At 40.2% G+C, this 27098-nt stretch overlaps 1 protein-coding gene across 5 annotated transcripts; it reads right to left on the bottom strand.

Moving 5' to 3' along the window:
• Nucleotides 1-27098, bottom strand: OSGIN2 (oxidative stress induced growth inhibitor family member 2). Of its 5 annotated transcripts, none has more exons than XM_042973086.1 (6): nt 24128-24246; nt 16223-16377; nt 10716-10852; nt 9720-9911; nt 4360-4451; nt 1-2140 (listed from the first exon to the last, which is right to left on the bottom strand). In XM_042973086.1, exons 1-6 carry the CDS (start codon nt 24169-24171, stop codon nt 1111-1113), a joined length of 1650 nt encoding a protein of 549 aa, XP_042829020.1. In that variant the 5' UTR covers nt 24172-24246; the 3' UTR covers nt 1-1110. The 5 variants fall into 5 exon arrangements, with proteins under 5 accessions (XP_042829020.1, XP_042829019.1, XP_007084387.1 ...); XM_042973085.1 differs by lacking the exon at nt 24128-24246 and adding an exon at nt 27018-27098 and having other exon boundaries at nt 2-2140; XM_007084325.3 differs by lacking the exon at nt 24128-24246 and adding an exon at nt 24952-25160 and having other exon boundaries at nt 2-2140.

Here is a 27098-nt window from a genome sequence, read left to right as displayed (position 1 = left end):
AGGAAAAGGGAATAGCTATTCAATAAACCCACTACAAAAAGGTTAAGAAATTCAGAAGACGGACGTTTTTTGCCTAACACAAATTCTGGGGACTTGTGTGAAAATACAGACATTAAGCACATCTAAATAAATGTGAGAATGGAAAAGAAAGGTTTTAACCTTAAATAATTCTAGGAATACCCAAATAATAGTACAATACTGTAAGTATTTTTGCCCAAATATGTTAGTTTTAATGACAGAGTAACTCAAAATTGACACAGGGATAAGTAGTTTTCACAATTTATTGAATTGCAAGTTAGATTGTTATGTTAAAGAGAGAATAAATCTCCAAAAATATTTTGGCAGGTTTCTGAATGTTTAAGTGTATGCCAACATTATTGGACTCTTTAAATTATTAGAAGCTAAGAATATGAAGTACTTACCAAGTTCACAATAAAAATATTTTTAAAATACCATATTTGGTAATAAATTAGATTTATAGAATTGATCCTTCAAAATAAATTAAACCTGAGTTATAAATGCTTCCTACTCTGCCCACCCCACCACACCTAAGTTATAGTTCTTTTACACCAATATGCCTCAAACTTAAATGAGCATACAGATTCCTTGAAGATCTCATTAGATGCGGTTTCTGATTTCAGTAATCTGTTGTGGGGCCTGAAAGTCCACACTTCTACCAAGCTACAGATGAAGCTAATGTTGGTCTTTAGACCACCCTTAGGTCACCTTGCTGCTCGAATATACAGTGAAGACAATTTCTGGTTTAATGGGACTGTATGGTTTTATCCATTATTCAAGGCTGTCAGATTTTGGAATCAAACATAACCACAAACGATCACCAAAAATAAGTCTTGGAAGAAAAGAACGTTTTTGTTAAGCGCTTAAAGTATACCAAATTGGCAGTGTTTCTATTGGTCTGACAGTGATACCTTTGATACTATATAAATCAGGATGCCAAGTTCTTGTAACTGTAAAAAATAGTTACTAGAGATAGCTTGAGGCTCTCTTCAGTTCATTCAAGTCCAGAAACTTCAAGCCAGTACACTGCAAAACCACTATTAAAAAACCTTTAATGGTAAACTGTCCATATAAATTACTTGTAAACTCACTTTAAGCTATCCCATCTCCTCCTCCTCTTTCCACAAATAAATGTTTTTTCTTCTGCCTCGTAGCTAAACAGCGTGTAACACCCAATGCCCCTCCCTTTAAAAATCGAACAAAATTGTCTCCAACCAAAGGACCCAATGCAAAAAGGTTGGCTTCTTTAACACATTCGTAGGTATATGCATCTATTTCCACAGGATTAGTCTTACATGTGATGGGCTGGCTTGAGTTGTGGCCCAGGTAACACCCTTGCTCCTTCAGAAAAGACAGATTGGGATGAGAACCTATCAGTACTACTGCTGCAGACAGCTTAAATATTTTCTTCAATCCAGAGATGCTTTGAAGAATGCATTTCATGTCCGGCTTAAAGGAAAGCACATGGTGCTCAGGAAAACTGGTATAAGCAGAAAGAAGAGTGGAGTCTACAGAATATGACTGAGTACACATCATATGATAGACTTTATGGTATTCTGGATAAAGCTTTTTGGGAAGCTGTTTGAAAATTAAGCTTGGATCAGTTACTCGTCTGCGAAATACATGAATCACAGGAATATTATTGTTGTACGCACACAGTACTGCGTCAGCTGCAGTAAGCCCGGAACCCACAATTAACACTGGGTCCGCTTTGCCACGCAACTTTCCTTTGCCTATAGCAGCTCCAAATTCAGGCATTGAATGGAACACAAAAGGAAGATCTTCCCCTTCAATTTCCAGATGGGCAGGAGAATCCAGCGTTCCAGTTGCCAGAGCTACGTTCTCAGCAAAGAGACAGAAGGGAACGTGGGAACCATCCGCTACTCGCTGATAACCTCTGATCTCCCAATTTCTCTTGATAAGTTTTGACTTCTCTATCTGTAAATGCTGCGTTGAAATATTTCTGTCTTGTCCATCACCCTCACCTTGATCTCTGTAGAGTCTTGATACAGAGGTGATATAAGTATTCTCTCTGAAATTCTTCTGCAGACCCATGACCTTTACATAATGTTTATAGTAACGAGCTATTTCCTCTGGCATAACACGATCCCCTTTTAGGTTCCTAAAAAAGGAAAAATATGCTATGAAGATAGTACTTTGATAGTTTCCATGACTATTCCTTTTCCATCTAGTAAGCTATGATATAGATCTTTTTAATTTCGCCTATCTTAAGTATAAATTATCCTTTAACAGAGAAAGCCTTCTTTAACAAAGTTCAACATTTTTAACTAAAGAATTAGTTTTATCAGTCAGTCCCCCCAGGGTAGAGACTGTATTTTAATGCATGTTTCCCTAGGGCTTTGCATAGAATCTGTTCAGATTAGCCACCTTTACCAATGAATTTTTTAAATGAATTAAAATGTGGAAATTCAGACTACAATCTATCTCACAACTATAAATAATCCAGTCTATATACTATTCAGTCTACACACTATAATAGAATGACTTAGATTATAACATTGATATTACACTGCAGGTCTAACTACAATACGTGATTCTTAAAGATAATAGGATTCTGACATGATTTTTTCTAAGTTGCTATTTTCTCCTAATGACTGAAAAGAATTCTTATCGGTCTTCTGAATAAAATCATCTTATATCTAAGTAGATAAAACAATTCTGTGTTTTCCTATTAACAGAGGTCTATAAATACACTTATGTACTTTTATTCAAAAACAGCATATTCATCTTCCACTTGAACGTTAAAGCAATAGGCATTAGTAACCCTCACTGGGCCCCAGTTAGAGAATAAGTAGCAGTAAAAACATACCAAATCATTTCACATAATTCATTACAAATTGTAACTAGAAGTTCATAAAAGTTTTTTTTTTTTTTTTGAGAGCTAGCACATGTAAGTGGGTGTGCAGGCACGTGCGTGGGAGAGGGGCAGGAAAAGGTGCGGGACAGCAGACCCAAAGCCAGTATTTAATTACAAGATTCTTCACATATTGCTTCGATATACAATGTGCCCAATGTAAAAGAATGAATACTTTTGGCATATACTCATAAAGCTTCCCCCCCCCCCCAGTTTTTTAATGTTTTTATTTCTGAGAGATGAAGAGAGAAAGTGTGTGCAAGTGGGGGAGGGGCAGAGAGAGGGAGGCAGAGCATCCAAAGCAGGCTCTGCGCTGACGGCGGACAAACTCACAAACCTTGAGATCTTGACCTGAGCAGAAGTTGGACGCTTAACTGAGTCACCCAGGTGCCCCAAGGCTTCCCTTTTTTACCCCTATCACAAAAGGAAGAATGTTGAGCAATTTCACTTGCTTGCTTATGAAAATCAAATTGTACAACTTGCTTGATTTTGCTACTTTTCCTTTCAAACCAATATAAAACTCCTTTAAAAAAAAAAAAAACCCAAAAGCAGGGCTGGTTCAGTCAGAATAGGTGACTCTTGATCTTGGGGTCGTGAGTTTGAGCCCCATGTTGAATGCTGAGATTAAATAAAACTTAAAAAAAACTCCCAACAGGAATATTTGAAAGGTTTAATCTCTATGGCCCATGCCGGTCTGAATTTGTTCTCCTTAAATCTTCTCAAATTAAGGATAATTTCCATGGATTAATATGGTTTCTATCTAACAAAAAGTCAAGCACTCAATGTTTACAACCCTGCAAAGGTTAAGTAACTTCCTGCTTTACTTTGTTTCTGTGAGCAAATTAGGTTTCTCTATATATTATCTAATTTAATACTATCCTTGAATATAAGGTTTTTCATATTATTTCTCTTCTTAAATTTTGGGTTTTTTCCTCCCAAATAAAATTATATTATTCCAAGGAGAGATTTCTTCTCAATTCCTTCTATTTTCATATTTCTTATTAAATATTTACCTCTATAGTAGCCAACAGTGTAGCCAATCACATCACAGATTCTGGCTTATTCCATCATTCTGAATTATTAAGCACATACACTCATCTACTCTGAAAGCCAAACACTGTAAGTACGTATACGTGAGCTATCCATACACAAACGTGTATATCCACTGATAAGAATAAGCGTAGAAAGGATTTGTGGGTGGATGAGAAACTAAACAGTGGTTTAACAGGAGACTGGGATAAATCCATAACTAACAAAAGTCAAAGAAACCCAATCTGTAGACAAGCCTTTACCTGTGTGTGCTTAGTCTCTAAATGGAAACTAGCTCATGATGACTGGCTATGAAGAGGTTTTATTTGAAAGACACATGAATTTATACTATTCCAAGACAGGATCACAAATATTTTGGAAACTGCCAATGGACTTTCCCACTGTACATCAAAGGATTCTAACAGTTCGATATTTACCTTCGTTTGCTGGATACCCAGTCTTTAAATTTAAGTCCAGGTAGCTCCATCCAATTTCCAAAGCTGATTGTCAACATGGAACCTTCCATATTCTATTTGAATAAAAAGTGCACAAACACATTTAAGCAGTAACATGGATTTGTAAAAAAACCAAACCCATCTTCATTCACTATCATTAAGAATGTGGATAAGGAGAGCTGAAAGAAGTAGTTGTGTAAATTAAAAATACTTTTATCATTCTGTAGTATTTATATTCCTTCTTTCATAAAGTTATACGTTTATAAAACAAGTTTATCATATTGCCAGATGCCTATACAATGTTGACAGCTTCGGCCTATAAAATAATTCAGATACAGAATATGTTAGAGGAAATCTGTAATTTCACTTTTTAAAATTTTTTTTTTCAACGTTTTTTATTTATTTTTGGGACAGAGAGAGAGACAGAGCATGAACGGGGGAGGGGCAGAGAGAGAGGGAGACACAGAATCGGAAACAGGCTCCAGGCTCCGAGCCATCAGCCCAGAGCCTGACGCGGGGCTCGAACTCACGGACCGCGAGATCGTGACCTGGCTGAAGTCGGACGCTCAACCGACTGCGCCACCCAGGCGCCCCTGTAATTTCACTTTTTAAACAAGAGGAAAAAAGTTAATTTCTAACACTTTAGATGTCTACCCATTTTAACAATTTTTCCTCATTTTATTTATTTAATTATTTATGTATTGAGAGACAGGCAGAGAACGAGTGGAACAGAGGCAGAATCCCAAGCAGGCTCCATTCTGTCAGCACAAAGCCCGATGTGGGGCTCAAACCCACAAACCACGAGATTATGACCTCAGCCAAAACCAAGAGTCAGATGCCTAACTGACGTATCACTCAGGCGCCCCTAACAGATTTCTAAAAACTGGGCAGTGAAACAGCCTTTCCCCCTCCATCAATTATAATTGTGAAGTCCAAGCTGGCTTGGATACAGCAGCCTCTCTTTCTAAAACTAAGGAAATAAGCAGTGGTTACCTGATTAAGAACAGACTCACAGCTGAGGCTAATGCTGCCTTTAAGGAAGTGAGCCCTTCAAGCTCCCTTGTCCCACTTCCGTCTGCTTTGCTCACTTCAAAGCAACAAGCCCAAGGGCCAACAGCACCTGTCCCAATGACCCCAATGATCTCTCTCAACCATTTCTTTTAGGCTATGGCTTTTTCTTAACTTTTCTTGTCCTGTTTTCTGAACAATCCGGTACTGGGAATGGTACTTATTATTACTAACATTTCCAGGCACTTACTATATGCTGGGCCATGTGAAGCCCATTATCTATGACTGTGTGTAGGTCACCACCGGGAGAGAAGGCAGCAAGTGGTCACTGCTCTGAGGCAGGCTGGGCCTGATACTATGATCACAACCAAGAAGACGGAAAACATCAGAAGGGAAACTAAAGAATTTGTTGTATACAGAAATTATCTGGAGCCATAATTGTCTTATCTGGAACTCAAAACCCTTAGGGCACTAAGAGTCCACTTTCTGTCAATAATCTCAACTTTATTCCCCCTGTACCAGTTCTTCCGGTTAATTGAGAGCCCTAGTCCCTGATCTCTTTTCTCATTATCTGCCTTGTTTTCCCTTATGTGATCTAAATGCCATGAATGCCTGCTGTCAGGGACACTTGGTATATTAAGAGATGCAAACCTGACAGGAGCATATAGAAAGAGAAGAAACAGAAGCTTGTTTCTTAAAGGACACAAATGGGCTGTGAGGAGTGTAATATTAAAAAGGGAGGAGGATGTTCCTGGGTGGCTCAGTCCGCTGAGCATCCCACTTGATTTCGGCTCAGTCATGATCTCACAGTTCCTGGACTGAGCCCCACATTAGGCTCTACACTGAGAGTACACGGAGGCTGCTTGGAATTCTTCCTGTCCCTCTCTCTCTGCCCCTCCCCCACTCATGCCCACTCTCACTCTCTCTCAAAAATAAATATCTTTTAGGGGCTCGCCTGGGTGGCTCAGTCAGTTAGGCAGCCAACTTCAGCTCAAGTCATGATCTTGCGGTCTGTGGGTTTGAGCCCCGGATCAGGCTCTGTGCTGGCAGCTCAGAGCCTGGAGCCTGTTTCAGGTTCTGTGTGTCTCTGTCTCTCTCTCTGTCTCTCTCTCTCTCTCTCTCTCTGCCCCGCCCCTGCTCACACTCGGTCTCTTTCTCAAATAATAAACATTAAAAAAAAAAATTAAAAAAATATCTTTTAAAAAGGAAGGGAGAATATTCTAGATTGGATAAAGACATCATGTGACAATTTATAAAGAGAAAGAACAGGAGTGCCTTCAAGGAATTAAAAGAAGGTCAGCCTTATGCAGGAAAGTATTAACAGGTTTGGGCTGCTTGAACTGTACACATTACTCAGGTCTGTCTTTAGGACTGGCTTTTGTCTGCCTCCTATGAAAGCAACACTGAGTGCTTTGACTATTCTACATAATGAGTGATTTTTTTTTTGTAGGCCAGAGGACTTGGGCCATGCTGTACCAGTATAACTGTAGTTTATCCTAACAACAAGATTTATGGTAAACACCAATGTTTGCTCTGAGAGGCAAGGCAATCAGTTACTGAGATCAGTCATGTGGCCACTGCTTTTCTACATGACTGGCTCCCAGAAAATCGTGGACACCAAGGTGTGGGTGAACATCCCTGCATCCCTGATTGGCAACTCTTTGCACACGTTGTCACCAATCATTGTTGGGAGAATTAAGTGCATCCCCAGTAAAACTCCAGTAAAAATGAACATTTAGAAACTGGAGCTTGTTTTCTCCTGGACTTCATCCTATGAACTTTTCCCCTTTAAGGATTCTAATCTGTATCCTTTCACTATAATAAACTATAACCATGAGCACAAGACCTTTAAGGAATCCTGTCAATCCTAGTGAATCTAGAGTCTGATGGTGAACCTGGACCCCCCCCAGCAAAAGTAGGAAGCCTTTCCAATAATATGGGTCAAAGATGACGATGGCCAATAGAGCAAGATTATAATTACAATGGGTAAAAGTAGGTAGACGGACTTACCATATGTTTATGAAAAATATGGAAAAGATAGGATAATTGGTTTGGAGTGGGAGTTGAGGAAAGAATAATCAAGAAAGGTTTCTTGCTTGAGTAACTACATTACAGTGCTTTTCCATAAGGAATTTAAGAAACCTGATAATAAAAATGACTATTTAGGCATGTTGAGTTTGAGAACACCAAGGAATAATCAGGGGAAGGTAACGAGGTGAATATACAAGAGAAAACAATCTGGGCTAGGGTTCTTGATTCAGGAATCACATGGTGCAAGACAGTGGAGTTATATGAGGAAAGCCAGGGAGAATGAAGAATATAAAGAGATGACCTTGGCCTGCGACAGAGTTTACAGAAGAGTACATAAGGTAACTGAAAAAGAGTGACGAAACAGGAAGAAAAACGAGGAGATGAAAGGTTCAGAGAATCTAAGAGGGATATCAACACTACCAAATGTTGCAGAGGTCAGGAGGGATACATTCTGAGACTCAGACTGAGCAAAAAGGAAGTTACTGACCTTCAAAAAGAAGCTCCAGGAGAAAAGGCAGTGACAGAAGCTACAGTCAAGTGAGCTAAGGAATAGGAGGCAAAGGCAGAGAAATAAAGGGTAGGTAACTATTTCAAGAAGTTGGCTCTAAAGCAAAGGATACAGATAAGCTGGCACATAAAAACTTTATTATCGTTTTTATTATTTTTGAGACAGAGAGAGAGCGAGGTGGGGGCCATAAGCAGGCAAGAGAGGCAGAGGGCGGCAGAGAGAGAATCTCAAGCAGGCTACACACTCAGCACAGAGTCTGACATGGGGCTCAATCCTATGACCCTGGGATCATGACCTGAGCAGAAATCAAGAATCAGACACTCAACCAACTGAGCCACCCAGGCGCTCCACATAAAAACTTTATTTTTTTTTTTTAATGTTTATTTATTTTTGAGAGAGAGAATCAGCACATGAGTGGGGGGAGGGCAGAGAGAGACAGACAGACGGGGGAGACACAGAATCCAAAGCAGGCTCCAGGCTCTGAGCTGTCAGCACAGAGCCTGAAGCAGGACTTGAACTCATGAACTGTGAGATCATGACCTGAGCCAAAGTCGGATCCTTAACTAAGCCACTCAGGTGCCCCTAAAAACTTTTCAATAAAGGATAATAATTTTAGTATATTCATATACTGATGAACAGAAGCCAGCAGAGAAACTCAAGATACAATGTCTCTGGAGAAGACAGGGATACAGGATACAGTCGGAACATAAGCCTCAGATAGAAATGATACCATTTCCACTCTAACAGGGGATAACAAGGAAGCAGTATGAGTGGAGATAAGTTTGTAGGTTTGAGTACAAAATTAGAAAATAGAATCCATCACATAGGAATTAAGAATATTTCTAAATAGGAAAGTTAAAAAAGCAATAGAAGTTTGAGAAGAACATTTAATAAGTAAATATCAAAGGATTACCAAACAGTGTTCAGGACCCAAATGAGGTTGGAGAATACTTTTCACAGTTGTACAACTTTTTTTCTGGCAATACTTAATAGCACAAGTATAGGAAAAGATAAAATTGACAGTTACATGAATTGCTTTTACTGCCAAGCCTGTGTAGCAGAAGGACAATGAGGCAAGGGAATTAAGGAGAATGGCTAAAATCAAGGGACTATAGAACCTAAGCTGGGGTAGGTAAGGAGGTTAAGGCCAGAGTTTCAAATGTTCTGTTTGAAAACTGGGTACAGTATGAACTGGGTAATGGAGCTGGAAGCATCAAGAGGTGTGGTCACAAAGATATTTGAGAATTTAGATTTTCACTGAGGAGTTACAGTGGAACCCCAGGAGTTTGTGTCTAAGGAGGAATGGAAGAGATGGTTAAGAATGAAGAGATAAGAGACTAAGAGCTTAGGGTGTTGCTTCTGTGTCACATATGTAGTTATTGAAGGTGACAGTAAAACTTGAGGTAATGGAAAACCCTATCTGTTGCTTAAGCCACTCAGTCTATGTTATATCATTATAGCAGCCCAATAATACAACTTCATTGAGATGAGACGCTGTGTGAGATTTTGTAAAGTCTAAAATGAATTTAAAACTTTTTACTGTGCAAACCACTGCTGTAGTATTTTCTACTGAATTCTTGTAAAACAGTATAGAGAAGCTTATGCTAAGACTATCAGTAATCAAATTTGGCTTACCTTCTCGTAACCCATATTGTATTGAACAGCATTAAAATTCTCAGATACAAACGTGGTAAACACTGTACTTCATGTTGTAATATTTCAGAATTCAAACAGCCTTCTCAAGATGACATACAATAACTCACACGGACTAAAATGCTAAGAAAAACATACTCACATGCCAAGCTCCACCAGGTGGACCTTTACCGAGAACTAGGTGAGGGATGTAATGATGTTGTTCTAATTTCCAATGCAAAACAGATGGATAATCGTACCCAAAGTCAGCATCTGGATGAAGAAGTGTGTCAAAAAGGACTGCCACTGGATTGGACGATCGGCCCTCAAGGCCCTCAGACAGGTATTCTAAGTCCTGGATGAATTTTTTAAAAAAGAAAAAAGGCAGACAGAGTTGGAAGGAAAAACCAGAAAACTAAAACTAAAACACCCCAGCTATTTTAACAGTGAATGAAAGCCATTACTCAAATCCAGCACTTCCTAGAGAGTGTTGCTCCAAAACACACCTTGAGATCTTCATAGATGCTTTGGTCAAATGAATAGAAGACAGGATTTCAAACAAAGCTAATCAGATCCTTTTACTGAGAATCTTGAAGATGCACTTAATACATTAATATGCCTTAGTATTTACTGTAACATTCCAGTAACAAAAAGCAGCACTTCCCAAACTTATTTGAACATAGGGCACCTACTAAAACTCCCACCAGGAAATAATGTGGGAAATTCTGCTTTAATCAAAGGAAAATAAACAGAAGTAACTTGGCAGACTATATTTACAAATCGAAAATAAAAATGCTAGAAAATGTTGTCTAGAAGAAAGAATTTTCAATTAAGTTAATACAATACTTATGGGCACCTGGGTGGCTCAGTTGGCTAAGCATCCGACTTTGGCTCAGGTCATGATCTCACAGTTTGGGAGTTTGAGCCCAGTGTTGGGCTCTGTGCTGATAGCTCAGAGCCTGGAGCCTGCTTCAGATTCTATGTCTCCCTCTCTCTCTGCCCCTTCCCTCCTTGTACTCTGTCTCTGTCTCTCTCAAAGATAAACATTAAAAAAGAACTTTTTTAATAAAAAAAAAAAATACAATGCTTATAAAAGTACAAAACTAACCTTGAGTATTAAAAAAAAAGGCAAAAGCACTAACATGTAAGAAATAAATACCTGATCAACAATGGAAAGATGTCTTCCTTCTTCTAATTTACTATGTAAGATTGCATTTGGATGTATTGCTTCTGATGATAAATATGGTCTGTAGCCCGATAACATGTAAGAAAGGCAGATTCCTGAGGGTCCATTTCCTATTACCAAAAAACAAACAAACAAACAAAAAGGTGGAGACAGGTGCATCATGTGTTCAAAAGCATATTCATGAGTTCCTTCATTCAGGTGCCCTTTCCTTTAAATATCAACCCCTCTCAAAGTCTGGTGCTAACAAACTCCTAAATTAATCAGGTTCTGATTCTAAATCTATTTAATCACTATATCCATTCAGCTGTCTTTGTTAGTGTCAATTCTTATAATCTCAGAAGATAAAAGTCTCTTGATTCTCCTCAAGAGACTTGAACACACTTCTATTCCAAAATCCTTTCACATTCTACATTCAGATGAATTTTGATAACACACAATCCTCATCATGCTACCCCCCCCCCTCCATTTGGAAGGCCTTCACTGCTTGCTTTTAGCTATCCAGTGCTCACCATATCCTGGTCTCAATCAGACCAGACTGATCTCCTAATACCATCTTCCTATATTTTTATTTGCTTAAACTAAAACTAAACTGGATTTTTTGTTGAACCCTGGTGAACTGCATCCATTTCTGTAGTTCCTTTAGTCCGGGTTTCCACTTCTCTATTATCTCCAACTACCAAAAATTTAATCCAACTATGCTAACTGCCAGCTATCAGGAAGGAAATCCTCTTCCATCTCTAATGTTTTGCCCCAAATAAAATAAACTCCAAGATGTAAATATGAAAAGTAAACTCATAAGAGTATTAGACAATATAGGCTAATTCTTCTACTTATAATGCTGAAGCCTTTAAGTATGACACAAAGCTCAAAAGACAGAAAAGAAATGAAACCATGTGACTTATAAAAATGAAAATCAAACAAGAAATACTAGAAGTTAAGACTTGAGGCAGAGTTAATTTCCTTTAATCAAACCAAAGAGACAAAACTAAGGAAGTAGTATCATATGATAATATCAATACAAATAAAAGACACAGAAAAAGCATTTAATAATATCCAACATCTATTCATAATAAAAATAAAAAAACCTCAGCAAACTCAGAAGGAGGATACTTCTCCAACTTCATAAAGAGTACAGTAAATCTACAGCTAACAGCATACTCAATGGTGAAAAACTAGATGCCTTCCCTCTAAGATCAAGAACAAGACAAGGATATTTCTTCTCATCATTCCTACTCAACACACACCATGACAGAGGTCTTAGTTAATGTAATAAGAAAAGGAAAGACAGACTGGAAAGAAATAGAATTGTCTTTGTTCACAAATGCCTTGATTATCTATGTAGAAAATCCCAAAGAACTGACCAAAAAACTCCTAGAACATCAAGATTGCAAGATACAAGGTTAATACACAAAAGTCATTTCTTTCTTATATACCAGCAATAAACAAGTGGCATTTTAGAATAAGTACACAACACCATTTAATTTGTGCATGTGTGCGCGCATGCACGCACATGCACAAATACTTGGGTATAAATCTATATATATTTAAGGTAAGTATATATATAGAAGATGCGTACAAGGAAAACCACAAAACTCTGATGAAAGAGCCTGAAGATGATCTAAATAGATGTTCACGAATAAGAAGATTCCATACTTTTAAGATGTTAGCTCTTCTCAACTTGATCTACAGATTCAATGCAATCCAAATAAAAATCCCAGAAAGTTACTTTGTGAATATTGACAAACTAATTCTAAAGTTTACATGGAGGAGCGCCTGGGTGGCTCAGTCGGTTGAGCATCTGACTTCGGCTCAGCTCATGATTTCACAGTTCATGAGTTCAAGCCCCACTTCAGGATCTGTGCTGACAGCTCAAAGCCTAGAGCCTCCTTTGGATTCTGTGTCTCCCTCTCTCTGCCCCTCCCCTGCTCGCACTCTGTGTCTCTTTCAAAAATAAACATTAAAAATAATAAAAAACTTTAAAGTTTAAATGGAAAGGTGAAAGACCCAGAATAGCGAACACAATATTGAATAAGAAAGTCAAGACCAACACCATCCAAACTCAAGTCTTACCATAAAACTATGGTCAACAAAACTGTGGAAATTATGAAAGAGGAGCAAATCAATGGAAAAGGACAGAGCAGAGTTAGATCCTCGCAAATATAGTCAACTTATTTTTGACAAAGGAACAAAGGCAATCCAATGGAGAAAGGATAGTCTTTTCAACAAATGGTACCATAACAACTGAACATCCACATGCAAAAATCTGAATCTAGATAGTAACCTTATATCATCATTTACCAAAATTAACTCAAAATAGATCAGAGGCCTAAATACAAATAAAGCATAAAATTAGAAGACAAAACAGGAAAAATCTAGGTGACCCTGGGTTTGGTAGTAAGTTTTTAAATATAACATCAAAAGCAGGATCCATGAAAGAAAAAACTGATAAACAGGACTTCATTAAAATTTAAAATTTCAACTCTGGAAAAGACATTCTTAAGGGAATGAATAAGTCACAGACTGGGAGAATATATTTGCAAAACTTGTTTGATAATGTACTTGTTTCTAACTTGTTCCAAGAACTACTGAGTCTCAACCTTAAGAAAGTAAATAACCCAATCCATTAAAAAGTACACAAAAGATCTGAACAAATTATCTTTGACATCAAAGATAAACAGATGACAAATAAGCATATGAAAAAACACTCATCACGTATGATCACAGCACTGCAAATTAAAACAATGAGGTACCACTACCCACCTATCAGAATGGCTAAAATCCCAAACATAGACCATACCAAATGCTGACAAGGACTTAAAGAAATGGGAACTCTCATTCACAGTTGTTAGGAATGCAAAATGATACAGCCACTTGGGAAGACAGTTTGACAGTTTCTTAAAAAGCTAAACATAGTCTTATGATATGATCCAATGAGCACTTAGGTATTTACCCAAGCGAGCTGAAAACCTAATGGCTGTGCAAAAAACCTGCACATCCATGTTTACAGCAGCTTTACTCATAATTGTAAAAAACAGGCAGCAACCAAGATGTCCTTCAATAAGTGCATAAGTAAACTGAAGCATCCATACAATGGAATCGTATTCAGTGACAAAAACGAAATGAGCTATCCGGCCACAAAAAAGACCTGGAGGAAACTTTCATGTATACTGTTAAGTGAGAGATGCCAGTCTGAAAAGGCTCCATACTGTGTAATTCCATGGATATGATATTCTAGATAAATCAAAACAACACACAGAGTAAAAGATCAGTGGTTGCCAGGGGTCGGGGGTTGAGGAAAAAGACAAACAGGTGGACCACAGAAGACTTTTAGGGCAGTGAAACTATTCTGTAAGATACTATAACTGTGGATACATGAGGATACGTGACATTATACACTCAGCAAACCTACAGAACTGTACAACATAAAGAGGGAACCCTAATGTAAACTACAGATTTTAGTTAATAGTAACCTATATAAACAGTTTCATCAGTGATAACAAATACACCACACCAATAAAAAGATACTGATAATAGGAGAAACTGGAGGTAGCAGAAGGGGAATATAAAAGAACTCTCTGTACTTTGTACTCAATTTTCATGTAGACCTAAACTGCTCTAAAAAATAAAATCTATTAATTAAAATAAATATTAAATAAACGCAAAATAGCGGGAATTAGGATCTGAGGCAAAGAGCGAAGTTCCTTAAATCAAAAAGAAAAAACACTCAACAGACATTGGCAATAAATGCACACAGGCAGTTCAGAGAGAAATAAATATGTAAGTAGAATGCTTCCTCACTCCCAAAGATGTCTCCATCCTAACCCCAAGAACCTGAGATTGTTACCTTATACAGCAAAAGGTAACTTTGCAGATGTGACTAAATGAAGGATCTTGAGATGGGGAGAATATCCTGGTTCACAAAGGTGGGCCCCATCTAATTATACAGGTCCTTAAAAACAGAGACTCTCTCCCAGCTCTGGTGAGGGGGGAAAGGTGATGATGGAAGATGAAGAGAGAACCAACACTGCTGGCTTAGATGATGGAGAAGAGGTCCAGGAGCCAAGAAATTAGAGTAACCTCTAGAGACTGGAAAAGGCAAGGAAACATTCTACCCTAGAGACTCCAGAAAGGAATGTGGTTCTGCAGACATCCTGATTTTAGCCCAGTGAAACCAGTGTTGGACTTTTGACCTACAGAACAGTAAGATAATAAATTTACATCATTTAAAGCCACTAGCGTTTGTGGGAATTTGACAGCAACAGAAAACCCGTATGTTAAGGAAACGAGCTCTTGCTCTGTGCTCCGGCGGAGGGAACAGTCCTACAGTGTTAGGTTAAGCTACTCATTGGCTAGCTGAGGCAAAACACGAGTAGATGGTATTGGGGGGAGTGAGGTGGACAGGCACAGATCACGGTACTTTTTCCTTTTCTGATGCTCCCACAGCCCAGCTGAAACAAAAATAGGGTTTCTTTACTCATGCCGATACATTTGCGAAGGAAAATCCTGGGCTCAGGATTGGATGAAAGTGAGAAAATGGAACATGAGGTATGGTCTCTAAGATACCCTGGATGCAAGCCACTAAAGACACCGTCATCTCTCCCATCTCCCCGAGAGAGAAACCTAGGATAGAACAATCTTGCTTTCCTCCTTTCCTTCCTTCCTTCCTTCCCCGCATCCCCCATATGCCAGTCAGAGGACAGGACTTTTCTCCCCTTCCTGTTAACTTTGGAAAGGGGCTATCAAAGAAACTAAAGAAACTATGGGACATCAAGGTACATTATGCCCCATAATGCTTTCCTGCAGCAGTACTTGTAGTACTTGTCTGACCAGGTAAGTCTGAATATTAGATGCAAGATATACGTGACAGGTAGTTAAACACATGCAGTTAAACTTTACCATAAAGATTTCTGTAGTTTTGAAGTAATTAGATCTTATTAATAGCTTAATTTTTAGTATCTTATATGACTATCTGTTGAGGTGGTACAAAGGATATAGAACACTAGCTATTGGTTAAGGTCATTATAAACATTACTGCAGAATACCGTAACGTTCATTACTGAGAACTGGTTACTACTTGCATAAGTTACTCAACTTCTGAGGTGCCCTGACTGTATCCACCCTACAACAGAGGGCTCTAAGGTTGTAAGGCATAATCCAACAATGCACACAGAATGCTCTGTACAGAGCTCTAATAATACTGGTTATCATCATTGCTGTTACGCTATCAAAATTAACTCAGTTGATAGTATTATAACATAATAGAGTGATATCAGTCTTTCAACAAAAGAGTGTTACATTCTAACACAGAATCTAGTATCAGATAAACCCATTACTCTCTCCAAAGATTTGGTTATTGGTTAAACATATCAAAAAACCTAAGAGTATTTTTCAGGACAATCCAAAGAACTTGTGCCATGTAACTATGAGTAGAGAGTAGCATTAAGGACCATAATTTTAAGAGACAAAATTTGGTAACTTACCTATTACTACCACAGGCAAAGTCACTGATGAATCTTCCAGTAAAGAAGTTTCTTCAACTAATGGCATAGCTTTAACTTTTTGCCCCAAATTATCACCAAAATATTGCACTAAGGAATTAAAAATCTCTCCTTCGGTTTCAGTGTCACTATAGTTTCTTTAAAAACAAACACACAAACAAACACGGAACAAAAACAAAACAAGAGATATAGTCAATATAGCCTTTATAAAAGTCTTTCTTCAGATTTAGCCATAAAATATTCAAGTCCCATAAAAGGAGAAAAGGAAGTCCTTTCTGAAAGGAATGCTTTCAAATTAGTAGATTAGCTTGCATGTCAACCTGTACCATTGTTAAAGTCAGAAATCCTAAATGTCCGCTAAGGTCTCCGTTACCAGCAGGCCAAGTCCTAGACAAGTTCTAAATAAGACGCCATCTTCAAAGACAGAAGAGACAGCACTGTATTGGGGATTTTTATAATTCTCTGGGATTTCCTAGGAATGGCCAGCTTCTCTCTTACTTTTTTCTAGTTAATAAAAAGACAAGTGCACTAGAGGTGGTATATTGGGAAGTCACATAAAATATTTTAAGGAAAAGTTACTGTTTTTATACATTATAAACTGCATTTTGGTAAAAGACAGGTTTATACATCTTATTAATTCTTAAATATTGAAATATAGAGGGGCGCCTGGGTGGCTCAGTCGGTTAAGCGGCCGACTTCGGCTCAGGTCATGATCTCACGGTCTGTGAGTTCGAGCCCCACGTCGGGCTCTGTGTTGATAGCTCAGAGCCTGGAGCCTGTTTCGGATTCTGTGTCTCCCTCTCTCTGACCCTCCCCTGTTCATGCTCTGTCTCTCCCTGTCTCCAAAATAAATAAAACGTTAAAAAAAAAATTTTTTTTTAAATATAGAAAGAGCTCACATTTTTTTTTTTAATGTTTATTTCTGAGAGTCAGAGAGAAAGAAAGCGAGCGAGCGAGCGAGAGAAAGAGAGAGAGAGAAAGAGAGAACATGTGTGCAAGTAGAGGAGGGGCAGAGAGAGGGAGACAATCTGAAGCAGGGTCCTGGCTCTGAGCTGTCGGAGCTTAACATGGAACCGTGAGATCATGACCTGAGCTGAGGTTGGACGTTCAACCAACTGAGCCACCCAGGCACCCCGAAATACGGAAAGGTATTAATGCTCATTTCTAATCTACCTTATTCCCCAGCTACCTCCCTAGAAACTAATTAAAAAAAATTTTTTTTAATATTTATTTTTGAGAGAGAGAGACAGAGCATGAGTGGGAGGAGGGGCAGAGAGAGAGGGAGGGAGACAGAATCCGAAGCAGGCTCCAGGCTCTGAGCTGTCAGCACAGAGCCCGACGTGGGGCTTGAACTCCTGAATCGTGAGATGATGACCTGAGCTGAAGTCGGACACTCAACTGATGGAGCCACCCAGGCATCCCGAAACTAATTTCAACATTCTGACATGCTTCTGCAATAAATGGAATATCCTCCAAACACAGTAAATGTTTTGCATCACACTAGTGATTATTTCAGAATAGAATCCCCAAATTATTTTTCATCTTCATATAGTCCGTAAAAGGCCACTATCTGGAAATATTAAACTGAGCACCAACTATGGGTGAGTACGCTTATTACCATTTCCAAAATGATAAACATGAGATGGGTCAGTTATTTCATAGGCCTCACAGATCCTGGAGGACAACGATAAATGGAGAGGATGAGGCAAAAACCAAAATTCCTGCTTCCCTATAGCCTCCCAAGGTCCCAGTCTGCACCAGGATAGAGTGGGCTTCTCCAGAATACATCGACAGCCTTCCTGAAAGTATAACCTCCACACCAAATATCTGGACTCCCCTAAGGATACATGGCTCTTTGGGCCAGAATAGATACCCTCTTCCTCAAAGTGAAGACTGCTCCTGGAAGAAGTGTCTTATACTCAAATTATCCCTTTCAGATCATTCCAACTACTTCCCTGATCAAATCCAGGTATACTAACTGTCTGGCCTGCTTCCACTTCTTGTTAACAGAACTCAACATCAGTGCATTATATTCATGCCTGTTTCTGATATTTCTCCAAAAAGCGTGCCAAGGGCAGGTTCCCTGGCTCACTTCGGATGCTTCTGACCAAAGTCCTTTTGGATACCCGGGCCTGATTAATATCATTGTGGAGGCTGTAAAGGCCACAATTCTTTGTCTGAAGATGAACACCTCACCTTCAGTCTCTTCCAGATTTCCCTATCTCAAACGTTGTTCCCATATATATAATCTGGGAAATAAAAAAAAATGATAATCACTCTTTTTGTTAAGGAGAGGTCTCCTTCAAACCTTAAACATTTCCTTTTAAAGAGTACAATTCAAGGGCGCCTGGTGGCCCAGTCATGTCAGTGCCCAACTCTCGATTTCTGCTCAGGTCACGATCTCCCAGTTCAGGAGATCAAGCCCCATGTTGGGCTCTGTGCTGATAGCAAAGAGCCTCCTTAGAATTCTCTCTCCCTCTCCCTCTGCCCCTCTCTTGCTCTCTCTCTAAATAAACTTTAAAGTGTACAATTCAGGGTTATTAGTATAATCACAAATTTTTGCAATCACCAATCTAGACAAATTTTTGCAATCACTAATTCTAGAATTTCATCACCCTAAAAGTGATAAACCGAGTTAATAATAGTAAACTAGTTAGTAGTAAACTACTGCACCCATTAAAACTCAGTCCCCATTCTTCCCTCCCCCTAGCTACTGGCAACCATTAATCTACTTTCTGTCTTGTTGGATTTGCCTATTGTGGAAAGTTCATACAAATGGAACCTCTCATACATTATGTAGCCTTTTGTGTCTGGCTTCTTCCACTTAGCATGTTTTCAAGGTTCACCCACGGTGTAGGATGTGTTGGTACTCCACCCCTTTTCACATCTAAGTAACATTCCACTGTATGGATAGAATATATTTTGTCCATTCACTAGTTAATAAACATTTGAGTTGTTTCCACTTTTTGGCTATACAAATAATGCTGTGAACATTCACATATAAATTTTTGTGTGGACAAATGTTTTCATTTCTCTTATGAGTACATGCAATGGCTAGATCATAAACTCTGTAACATTTTAAGGAACTGCCAAACTGTTTCCTAAAGTGGCTGTATCATTTTACAACCACACCAGCAATGTAAGAGGGTTCCAGCTTTTCCACACGCTCACCGACACTTTTTTTTTTTTTTTTTTTTTTTTTTTTAGCTATCCTCATTGGTGTGAAGAGACATCTCGTTGCAGTTTTGACTTGCATTTCCCTAACGCATTCCCTAGTGACTAATAATGATAAGCATCTTTTCAATTTACTTATTGGCCATTTGTATCACCTTCTTTGTAGAAATCTTCCATTTTTTGCCCGCTTTCAAACTGGGCTTTTTGTTATTGAGATTTTTCTTTTTTTAAATTGCTTTAAAGCTTATTTATTTTGAGAGACAGCACAAGCAGGGTAGGGGCAGAGAAAGGAGAGAGACAATCCCAAGTAGGCTCCACGCTGTCAGCACAGAGTCCGATGCAGGGCTTGAACTCATGGGCCAGAAGATCAAGACCTGAGCCGAAGGCAGATGCTTAACCGACTGAGCACCCAGGCACCCCTATAGTTCAACTTTAAAAATCCTTTACATGTGTAGAGCACATGTCTCTTTTCAAATAGATGATTTGCAAGTATATTCTCCCATTCTGTGGATGGTCTTTCACTTTCTTTGTTTTCTTATGAATCACAGAAGTTTCAATTTCTGATCAAGTCCAATTTACTTCTTCTTTTGCTGCTGTGCTTTTGGTGTCCAAGGAACCACTGTGTGCCTAATTCATGATCACCAAGACGGACTACTATTTTCTGTAAGTTTTAGATTTCTAGTTCTTATGTTTAGGTCTTTCATCCATTCTGAATTAAATTTTTATACACATGAGGTGTCAGGTAAGACATCTTTTGCTTGTGGATATCCATTTGTCCTGAAACCATCTGTTGAGGAGACTGGAATTTCCCCTTCATCTTGTGATGAAAACCACATGGATGGAAAACCAACCAACCAACCATAAATGTATGGATTTCTGAACTCTTAATTCTATTCCACTGATCTATATCTTTATGCAAACACCATACGGTCTTGCTTACTGTTTCTCTATATTAAGTTCTGAAATTAGGAAGCAGTAATTCTCCAACTTTCTTCAAGTTGTCTTGGCTCTTCTGAGTTTCTTGTAATTCCCTATGAATTTTAGTATCTGCTTATCTTTCTGGAAAAAAAAAAAAAGGCAGCCAGGATTTTGATAGGGTTGCACTAAATTTATAGACCAGTTTGAGGAATACTGCCATCTTAATTAAGAATACTAAGCTTTTCAATCCATGAATATGGGATTCCTTTATAGTTCTTCTCAATGATGTCATGTAGTTTTCACTATTCAAGTCTTACAACTTATTCCTAAGTATTTCATTCTTTTTGATGCTAGTGTAAATGGAATTTTTTCTTAATTTCATTGTCAGACTGTTCATCACTAGGGAGTATAGAAAAATGACTGATTTTTGTATGTTGATCTTGTATTCTCCAATGTTGCTTAATTAATTTATTAGGTCTAATAGGTTTTGTGTGTGGACCTCAAACAATTTAACCGGTCTGTTCCAATACTCTAATACATGAACGAGAGCCAGCATTCTAGCTTATCTAAATCCTGTGTACAGTGTAAGTAATTTGTTCTGATTTCCTACTGGTCATTAGTATAAACTGTATGTATATGTGTATTATCTATACTACTGGCATAAACTATTTGCAATAAACTTGCATGGTATCTGATTGATACAGATTAACAGGGAGAAAAAACTGAATTAAGAGAAACAAAAACCAAAAGTATGGTTCACTGGCTTTAGATAAAGCAATGATAAAACAAAGGCCTACTGGTAAGTATTCTTGCTAAAAAAATTCAGCTACAATTTAGTTTTATAATATATGCATAGTGTATCACAGGTCTATCAACATTTTCAGTTTCTACCTGAGATATCCAACTTGATGAATGTTGTATTTAAAACAAGTATTTTTTCTAATAAAAAAATCTCCTTTTCCTTCACTTGGAACACTAAATTAGAAAATAAAAAATAACAATATAGAATATAGTGTAAAAACATTTTACACACATGCAAAAATAGTTGTCCTACTATTAGGTATCAAGTTAAAAAATTATTTGAGGGGCCCCTGGGTGGCTCAGTTGGTTAAGAATCGGGTCATGATCTCACGATTGTTAAGTTCAAGCCCCGCATCTGGCTCTGTGCTGGCAGTACAAAGCCTGCTTGGAATTCTCTCTCTCCTTCTCTCTCTGCCTGCCCCTCCCCTGCTTTCTCTCTGTCCCCCACCCCCATGCTCTTAGTCCTCAATACAAATAAAAAAAGACTATTTGATAAATATAATCTTGGAGACCTTCCATCTTTTATTTTTGAAATATTATAGTCCAGTCTCAAAACAAATTTAAGAGGATGGCACAGGCATAAAATTTGGGTAGCGAAAAGACTTTTCTCACATCTAGCAATATTACCGGAGTGTTTACAGTCTTTGGAAACATTATCCTAAACTGTTACCAAATTTATTCTACTATATGGGAAAAAAAGGCTCTAAAGTTACAAATGTTCACCACACTGTTCATCTTCCAAAATAGTAAGCATGGAACAGTTAGATGGTTGAGAAGTCAGTGGACAGTTCTCAGAATACCTGTTCCTTTCAGATATTGTGTAAGATCCAAAATACAGAAGTTATCACCTGTTTAAAACGTAGGTTCCTAATAAAATCACTCAAAAAAAAATAGCATGAGTAAATTATAACACCTTCCTAAAGAAGCCATCTTAGATGTTTTATTTTTTTAAATGAGATACATTTTTTTTTACAATGGGTATATTATTTATTAATCATAATTTTCACCTTTTGGCTAGCAAGTCTTGCTTTCCTTTAACCCTCAAAATCAAAACATATCAAGTACTTTGTTTTTGGGAAAGACAAATCCTCCAAATTTCTGTACAAAGAGGTAAGCGTATGGTATCCACAACCTAGGGTTAAATGGATACAAATCCCAACCTGTGTCTTTAGAGTTCAACTGTACCAAAAGCGGTCAAAAGACTTTTGGACAGCACTTTTCTGCAAGGCATGTTTAACTTCTCAGGGGCTTCAGTTTAACAAGTTTTCACTAGAGGAACGGGTTTTCGAAACTCTCCAAAGTGGATCTGATACTGTCAAAACAATGTCTGTCAAGCAGTCAACAAACTAATTTGCCTAGAACCCAAAGTTCAGCAGTTTATTAAATAAAACAATGTTTTTTTAAATAGCCAGAACTTAGAATCCCTACAGAACTCATTGACTGAGAGGCTGGGCAATCCTGGACTGTTGCTCTCTATTAAAGGAGTCCTGAACCTTCCCTGTGCCTTACACTCATTTACGATTTGGTGAAGCCTCTGAACCTCTTCTTTGAATAATATATTAAACACATAAGAGATACATAGAATTTACAAGGAAACCAATTACATTAAAATACAGTTACAAAAAGTTTGTGACACATTTGCACTTCTCTATTGTATTAAAAAACAAGTTTAGTGATGTGTAAGTACTGTAATTTTGAGGAAATAAGTATACAGTGTTCCTAGAAATCTACCACTATGAAGTGAAAATGTGCATTCTATTGGTGACAAGGTCACAAATACTATGCTGCTTGTTGCTTATATTCATAGTTGAAGGACATGAAATTTTGATTGAAGTTTTTAGCCAATGTATCAGTTGTACCTTTCTTTACATACAAGTTCATGACCATGTGAGTTCTACCCATGAATTCCAATTTTAAAACTCTTGATCTGAGAGATGCCTGGGTGGCTCAGTCAGTTAAATGTCCAACTTCGGCTCAGGTCATGATGTCACAGCTTGTGAGTTCCAGCCCCACATCAGGCCCTGTGCCAACAGGGCTGAGCCGGGAGCCTGCTTCAGATTCTGTGTCTCCCTCTCCCTTTCTGCCCCTCCCCTGCTCGTTCTCCCCCTCCCCCCACAATAAACGTAAAAAAAACAAAAAAACCCTTGATCTGAGTTTCATATTTACTAGAAAAAATTTATACTGCATTATTCTAGCACATTCATAGACGCCAAAGTAAGGTGCTTTTACTACTCTTTGCTAAGTCTAACATTTCTTCACCACAGGGTTAAAACCAGTTCCAAGCGTCTTTGGTCTTTCCACAACTGACTTAAGCACTAGCAAAGTGTGCTAGATCTAGAACACATAATATACTCACTTTTATTTTAAAATGCATTAACCTGATCCTCCCTACAAACTTTGCCATAATGTGAGTCTGGAATGGCCACCTATTTCAAATTTCCACACTATATGGCTCACAATGACAAACATCTTAGAACAAAGTTAGCATCTACTAGATCATTCCAGTTAAAAGAGTTCCCTACCTCCCTTCAACACAGTAACTTATCGCATTTAAAATAAACACATAGATATAGGTATAGGTATATATGTATACATATATAGTAAAGGTGGGGTAGGGAGGAACCTTCGCCAATACTTCCCTAAAACTTTGCACCACTTATAAGTCTCACGTCGCGGTAACCGACTCACTCCGGGCCTAGCCGGTTTCTAAGTCCTATGACTGGCACAGTCCAGCGAAAGGAAAAGGGGACAACAGAGGACAGTCCCCCGGAGCGAGGAGCCCCCAAGCACAGGCGGCCGAGGCGGGAACCCCGACCAGGCAGGAACCAGGAGGCAGCTGCGGCCGAGGCGGGAGGCCGCTGCAGACCAGGCGCTCGCCCCCCATCCCGGACCCGTCCCGACCCCGCCCGGCCTCAGCCCATCTCGGTCGCAGCATCCAGGCCGGGAAGCGCTCCGCCCGCTCCCGTCCCCTCCCCTCCCTGGCAGAGAAGTCACCTGAAATGACCGGCCAGGGAGCAGCGGCAGCACCACACCGGCATGGAGCGCGGCGCACGGGGCGTCTGAGCGCGACCACCGCGGCCGCCGCCACCGCCGCCTGCGCCGGCTGGGCTGCCCGTCCGGGGCGCCCGCCCACTCGCCCGGGGTCGCGGGGTCCGCGGGGCGCCAGCGCCCCGCGCGTCGCCGGCGCTGCCCGGAAGCTGCGGCTGAGCAGCCGGCCGGGCTCCGGCGCCCCGAACTCCGCCTCGGGATAGCGGCTTCCGCTCCTCGCCGGGGGGGAGCCAGACGCCGGCGGCGGACGATCTGGGGGCGCCGTGGTGGGGGCGGGGCGGGGACGCAGCGACGGCTGCGGCGGAGGCGCGCGGGCTCCTCCTCGCAGGTGCGGCGGCGGCGGGCGAGGCCGGCGATTGGCGGAGCCGCGGCCGGGGCGAGGGGCCGGGCCTGAGCGAGCGGCGGCTGCGCGGGCCGGGGACCGAGGGCCGCGCGCCAAGCGGGACGGCTGCGGCGGCAGGCGGGGGCCGGGCCTCGGCCTGCGCCCCGCGGCCCTCCGCGTGCGCCCTCTCCGCGCCGGGAGGGATTGGCAGGGCTGGGCGGATGCGCGTGGGGAGGCGGGGGGAGAGGGAGGGAGGGAGGGAGAGGGGGTGGTGGTGAGGGGACCAGAGAGCTGCTAACCCGGGCAGCGGAACGGCTCGGGGGACAGACAGCCGCCGTACAGCGCGGCTTCCGCGGCCCGAGCCAGGCGGGCTCGCCCCCAGGAGGTCCGCGCGGGACTCCCACCCAGGAGGCCCGGAAAGGCCGACCTTCCCACCCAGGACACCCACCTTAGCGCCTTTCCTCACTAAGGCTGGGAGCTTCTGCGCGCTTCTGGCTCCCGTTCCTCCATCACCATCGCCAGGGGTGGAGAGTGGGGCTGAAAATACCCCGAACCACAGGTGCCCGGGTTCCAACCCCCGCTGTTCTGACTGTGCAAGTCTGGCTTCTGGAACGGGAGAGCCTCGACCGGCTCACCCGTCTGCAAGAGTGCGACAATCACCTGCATCGCTGGTTAAAAATACCAGTGCTTAGCCCCGCCCAAGACTCTCTGAGCCCGTTTCCGGGAGGGGGAAATGGCAGGAAGGTGTATCGTGAGTCCCTCCAGGTGCAGGTGATGCAAGAAGAGTTAGAAAAGTACCGCCTGTCCCTATTCGATGTTGTCAAAAAATATAGGCGGGAAAAACTCCTAGAAGTGGTTAATTGCATGTACTGTTACACACACGTGTCTCTAGCTCTACTTCAAAAAAAAAAAAAAAAAAAAAGCCCAAGTATTTCTGCGATTAAAATGTGGGATACGGGGCGCCTGGGTGGCTCAGTCGGTTAAGCGGCCGACTTCGGCTCAGGTCACGATCTCGCGGTCCGTGAGTTCGAGCCCCGCGTCGGGCTCTGGGCTGATGGCTCGGAGCCTGGAGCCTGTTTCCGATTCTGTGCCTCCCGCTCTCTCTGACCCTCCCCCGTTCATGCTCTGTCTCTCTCTGTCTCAAAAATAAATAAACGTTAAAAAAAAATTTTTTTTAATGTGGGATACATCATTTCCGTCTTTAAATAGTTGTGTTTTTTTTTTTAAGTTCACAAGTGTTGCTGAATGTTGTCATTGAACGAACTTACACTTAGGTATTTTAGATTTTGTGAAGCTTAAGAGAAAGTTGTAGGACTCAGCCTGCCTCCAGGACTATAAAAAATTTGTTTTTCTTTTTAAGTTACTGGAAATTTGACACGTCCAGTTCGTTTTAATGTTTCGAAGAGTGAAGCATGAAGTTACTTTTCTGTTAATATTCATAACATTATCCTTTTAAAGGGCGTAGATGCCTAAAATTTATGCCAACCCAGAGAATTGAAATATTTAAAACTACAAGAATGTTTATAATTATTTTCTGTAATTTTTCCCTTATGGCTTTGTTTTTAGGAGATTTCTTGTAGTATTTCAGATCAAAGAGCCGAGCGGGCATCTCAGATTTTAGGCTGACTCTGGTTTGTATTTAAACCTTGTGAACTTGCTATCGTGGTTTGCACTTGATAACGGCTTGTGATGAAATCCTGTCACAATGACTACACAGAGGATTTTTCTTACGGCACATGGGGCATGTCAGAGTGTTTGTATTTTTATTCTGAACTGTAGGTGAGGTCTTATTTAAATGGAAAGCCCAGGTTTTGTATTAAAAAAATAGATATAAATTGCAGGTGACGTTGTGGGGCAACAGACTCAGATACAGCTGGGGAGAATGTAAATTAGTATGTAATCCAACGCTCCCTCACCTGCAGGGCAGCACCTCAGCCAACCTTTCAGTGTCCACACTAGCAGGTTGAGGGTGGAGTCTATACCACACCAGTAACCTTGTCACTCCATGGTACCCAGTGGGTTCCTAGTGTTATGTGGTGGTAGAATCCTTCCTGAACGACTCTTCTTACTGGTATATAGTGTACCAGTATTTCATACATTTAATTATAAAACAGTGGCTAAAAGGACTGTCTGTTGGAGTCTTCTGTTGTTGATCGTGGACAAGTTACTTAGCATCTCTGGGCTTTGATTCTTAATCTGTTATGAACTTAATTTCATTGGTTATAAGGATGAAATAAGAAAATACTTATAAAGCACTCACCACAGTGCCTGGCTCATGTTAGTCGCTGAATAAATGTTAGTTTTCCTTGTTACCCATAATAATAGTGTAAATTATTTTTACATTTTCTAAAGCAGAAATCCAGAAAGTATGGATTGAATTGTGCCTCTTGCCAAACTCATATGTTGAAGCCCTAACCCTCTAGTGTGACTATTTGTGATATTAGGGCCTGTGAAGAGTTAATTAAGGCTATATGAGGTCATAAGTGTGGGACTCTAATCCAGAAAGGCTGGTACCTTATAAAAAGAGGAGCTCCCTTTTTCTGGCAGCAGAGGGTGGTAAGCCGGGAAGAGTTCTCATTAGGAACCGCACTGGCA

Source organism: Panthera tigris, chromosome F2 (assembly GCF_018350195.1).
Source record: "Panthera tigris isolate Pti1 chromosome F2, P.tigris_Pti1_mat1.1, whole genome shotgun sequence".
Lineage (NCBI taxonomy): Eukaryota > Metazoa > Chordata > Mammalia > Carnivora > Felidae > Panthera > Panthera tigris.
Note: the sequence above shows the minus strand (reverse complement) of the source record. Positions and strands in the feature narration are given on the sequence as shown.